This window comes from Sinocyclocheilus rhinocerous, unplaced genomic scaffold, assembly GCF_001515625.1.
Source record: "Sinocyclocheilus rhinocerous isolate Xijiao unplaced genomic scaffold, SAMN03320098_v1.1 scaffold569, whole genome shotgun sequence".
Classification (NCBI taxonomy): Eukaryota; Metazoa; Chordata; class Actinopteri; order Cypriniformes; family Cyprinidae; genus Sinocyclocheilus; species Sinocyclocheilus rhinocerous.
In genome coordinates this window covers 242,418-246,278 of record NW_015652146.1, presented here as the reverse complement: position 1 = coordinate 246,278, position 3,861 = coordinate 242,418, and the positions used below count along the sequence as shown (strand labels likewise).

General features: G+C 38.6%; 1 protein-coding gene across 1 annotated transcript in view; it reads left to right on the top strand.

The window, feature by feature from the left end:
• The first annotated feature begins 691 nt into the window (after window positions 1-691).
• LOC107713761 (IQ motif and SEC7 domain-containing protein 1-like) overlaps window positions 692-3,861 on the top strand; it is a 14,554-nt gene continuing 11,384 nt past the window's right edge. Inside the window, exons 1-2 of the mRNA XM_016519366.1 lie at window positions 692-1,821; window positions 3,276-3,437. Of these exons, the coding sequence (XP_016374852.1) occupies window positions 695-1,821; window positions 3,276-3,437 (1,289 nt within the window). The 5' untranslated portion in view covers window positions 692-694. The remainder of the gene's footprint in view (window positions 1,822-3,275; window positions 3,438-3,861) is intronic.

The window sequence follows — 3,861 nt, the reverse complement described above, 5'->3', positions numbered from 1 at the left end:
TGTGCTTTATAAGTACTAATAAACAGCCAATATGCTAGTAATATGCATGCTAATAATAAGCAACTAGTTAATAGTGAGAATCGGTTCCTAAGCTAAAGTGTTACCAAAATTTCTTACACTATAGTTAGTAGAATGTCTAAAGTGGACTATTAAAATGAAGTTTATATTGTTTATACAATTTGTGTTGTAACTTCTAATTAATCCTAACTGGTTTGTTAAGATACCTACCGTCTTAATCATATGTGACCCTGGAGCACAAAACCAGTCATAAAGGTCAATTCTTTGAAATTGAGATTTATACATCTGAATAAATAAGCTTTCCATTGATGTATGGTTTGTTAGGATGGGACAATATTTGGCCGAGATACAACTATTTGAAAATCTGGAATCTGAGGGTGCAAAAAAATCTAAATATTGAGAAAATCATCTTTAAAGTTGTCCAAATGAAGTTCTTAGCAATGCATATTACTAATCAAAAATTAAGTTTTGATATATTTACAGTAGGAAATTTACAAAATATCTTCATGGAACATGATCTTTACTTAATATCCTAATGATTTTTGGCATAAAAGAAAAATTTATAATTTTGACCCATACAATGTATTGTTGGCTATTGCTACAAATATCCCCCAGCGACTTAAGACTGCTTTTGTGCTCCAGGGTCACATATGTTTCTTGGTTTTCTAAGGTGGAAATGCTTGAGCGGAAATACGGAGGCCGCTTCATAACCCGCCATGCAGCGCGCACCATCCAGACAGCTTTCCGCCAATACCAGATGAACAAGAACTTTGAGCGCCTCAGGAGCTCAATGTCGGAGAACCGCATGACCCGCAGGATCCTTCTGTCCAACATGAGGATGCAGCTTTCCTTTGAGGGGCCTGAGAAAGCCCACGGCTCTGTTTTGGAGGGGAGGCGAATGTCTCTCCTGGACGACGTCAGCCAAGTAGGAGGCAGTATGGTGCAGGCCGGAGAGATGGTTCCAGTCATTTTGGAAGCCCCAGAAACTCAAAACGACTTGACAGACACAATCACAGAGCTAGAGGACACTTTCTCAAGGCAAGTGAAGTCGTTGGCGGAGTCGATCGATGACGCACTGAACTGTCGTAGTCTGCACAAAGAGGAGATGCATCCCGAGCAAGCGCTTTGTGAAGAGGGCATGCAGCCGGATGATGAGCCCCATGAGCAGCACAAGCTGGATGAGATCTGTGACGTGACGCTCTTCATCGATGAAGAGGAGCTCTCTCCACTGGTTCAGCCTTCCAGCTCCGCGTCTGAGCAGCGCATGCAGGCTATCGGCTGGTCCATGGACGCCAAGGAGGACAAGGTGGACACGGACACTCCTTCCCTCGAATGCCAGGGGCCAGAGTTACCCCTGCTGACCATCGAGCCTCCCAGCGACAGCTGTGCAGATGTAAGCGGTCGCTCTGAGCATGGTTTGCTCCAGCCACTAAATATTCACGAACGGACTGTAGCAGGCCCCCAGGCAAGTCCCAAACCAGTCGCACATGGACTACCTCCTAGAGTCCCCTCGCTCTCTGGAGACGAAGAGCCGCTTCGACACCGGCAGCTGGAGAGCCACCTGGCCACCAACGGCAGCCGGCAGAGCAAGTCCGAGTCAGACTTCTCAGACGGAGACAATGACAGCATCAACAGCAATTCAAACTCCATTGACACGATAAACTCAGAACTGCCATCTAGAGACGAGAGTCTCAGCAAACAGACCTACCACAAAGACACTCGCAACAGCTGGGACTCTCCGGCCTTCAGCAGCGATATCATGCGCAAGAGGCAATACCGCATCGGCCTCAACCTCTTCAACAAGTATGTATTTCAGTCATTACACATAAATATTATGTTTTAATATTTTATTTTTATATTTTCCTTCAGCCTTATCTTTTTTATTATCATTTCAAATTTTTTTTTTAGGTGTATTTCCACTAATTTTATCACCAATTTTATCGTAATTTAGAATTAGTGGGACTGTAGATGGAATTATATAATTTTCACAAAACTTTGAACTTTCAAGAAATCACATTTTCACAGTAGCAGGCCAGTGACTGCAGGATCTTTAACTATTACTTTCAGTTCAGAATACGCAATTACAGCCTAGCAAACCAACAGTCATTTATCCTAAAACATCATGTTATTTATGCCCCAAAACAGTAAGTTTGTAATTCATGTACTGTGTAAAATGAATAGATACTTTGAGTAAATTCAGGTGTAATTACTCAGTTTTGCTGAGCCTTATATAATTCAATGAAACATTTAACTTTTCATTTTCAAAACATGTTTTGTGCCAACCCTGTTATATATTCAAAATGTTTTAGGGTTAAATGTTTCCCGGTTGATGATCAGTGATCAAAATGATCAAAACTGGCCAGGATTGGTCTTGCTTAGCAAATAATACTGCATCACATCTCCTAATTGCCTTATTGAGCTTGATGAGGAAAATAACGAAGACTGTAAGAGAGATGTTTGTTTCATGTGGTCTTAAAAGACGTATGATGTCTGAAATATCAAAGCATTTTTATATAACTATGAAATGCCACAACATAACAGAAACTGTAGAAACATAATCTGCCACGAAAAGGCATTTTAGACTAAACTAAACAGTGAAAGCATGATATTTCAATGTCAGTAAAAGCTAATGTAGTTTTAATCTATGCAAGCCAATAAAATCATAAGGGGATGCAAATTGTTTGAAAAACAATAAATAAAAAGAAAATATAAAAATAATTTAATTACAGATAAACATTATGTTCCATTTTAAAGCTTTTGCAGTTCAATTTATCAAATAACTCAAATATTAAGTTCACCATTCAGGCTAGTCACTCGAGGAAACACAGGTTGCACTGAGAAAGCTGCACAAAAACAGATAACAAAATGGAAACAAGTAATCATTATTATTATTCAGAACCATTTTTTAATGTTTTTTTTCCTAACATATAATCCTGCTCACTCTCTAATTTCCAGACATGCACAGTAATGAAAGTGTGTGTCAAATGTAAATATAAAAAAGAGAAGTTCTCCTGGAGTGAGAGTACATCATACAAATCAAAACTGTGTGTGTATGGTGTTTAGCTTTTTTCAGAGGGACTGTCTGTGGTTAACACACAAAGATGTCTTATAACTCTTAGGACTTTTTTTTTTTTTCAAATAATGTTTTGCATTGCATTCATGTTTCCTTTTGCATGCCCTAAACCGACTATGATGTGGTATGATTTTGAGTGTTCAGTAGGATGAGAGGTTAGCCTCACCTGCTGATGTACTTTCAGAAAGCCAGAGAAGGGCATCCAGTACCTGACGGAGAGGGGCTTTATTCCTGACACACCTGTAGGTGTGGCCCACTTCCTGCTGCAGAGGAAAGGCTTGAGTAGACAAATGATTGGGGAATTCCTCGGGAACAGACAGAAACAGTTCAACAGGGATGTTTTAGAGTACGTATTTACATTTTTCATATTTTTTTTGAATTCATACGTCTACGTTTTCATAGTTTATAATTGCCACTTCCCACAAATAAAATACACACAGGTACAAATTACAGACGTAAATCCCATGCAAGTCCCATAAATCCCAAAACTATCTCACATAAATATTAACCTATCATACAGTCCCTTACCAAAAAGTAGTATACTTCAAGTTTATTTTAGTAAGTATACTTAAGTAAAGTTCAAGTATATTTTTAAGTATACTTTATGTAGTAAGTAAGTATACAAATATCAGTGTACTAGTAGTATACTTGTAAGTGTACTATTTCAATACTCCTTGGGACTAAATTGGCCCACTTTCTAGTATATAAAAGTATACTTTTAAGTATACTTTAAGTATAACAGTAGTAAACTTTGAGTACACAACTAGTTT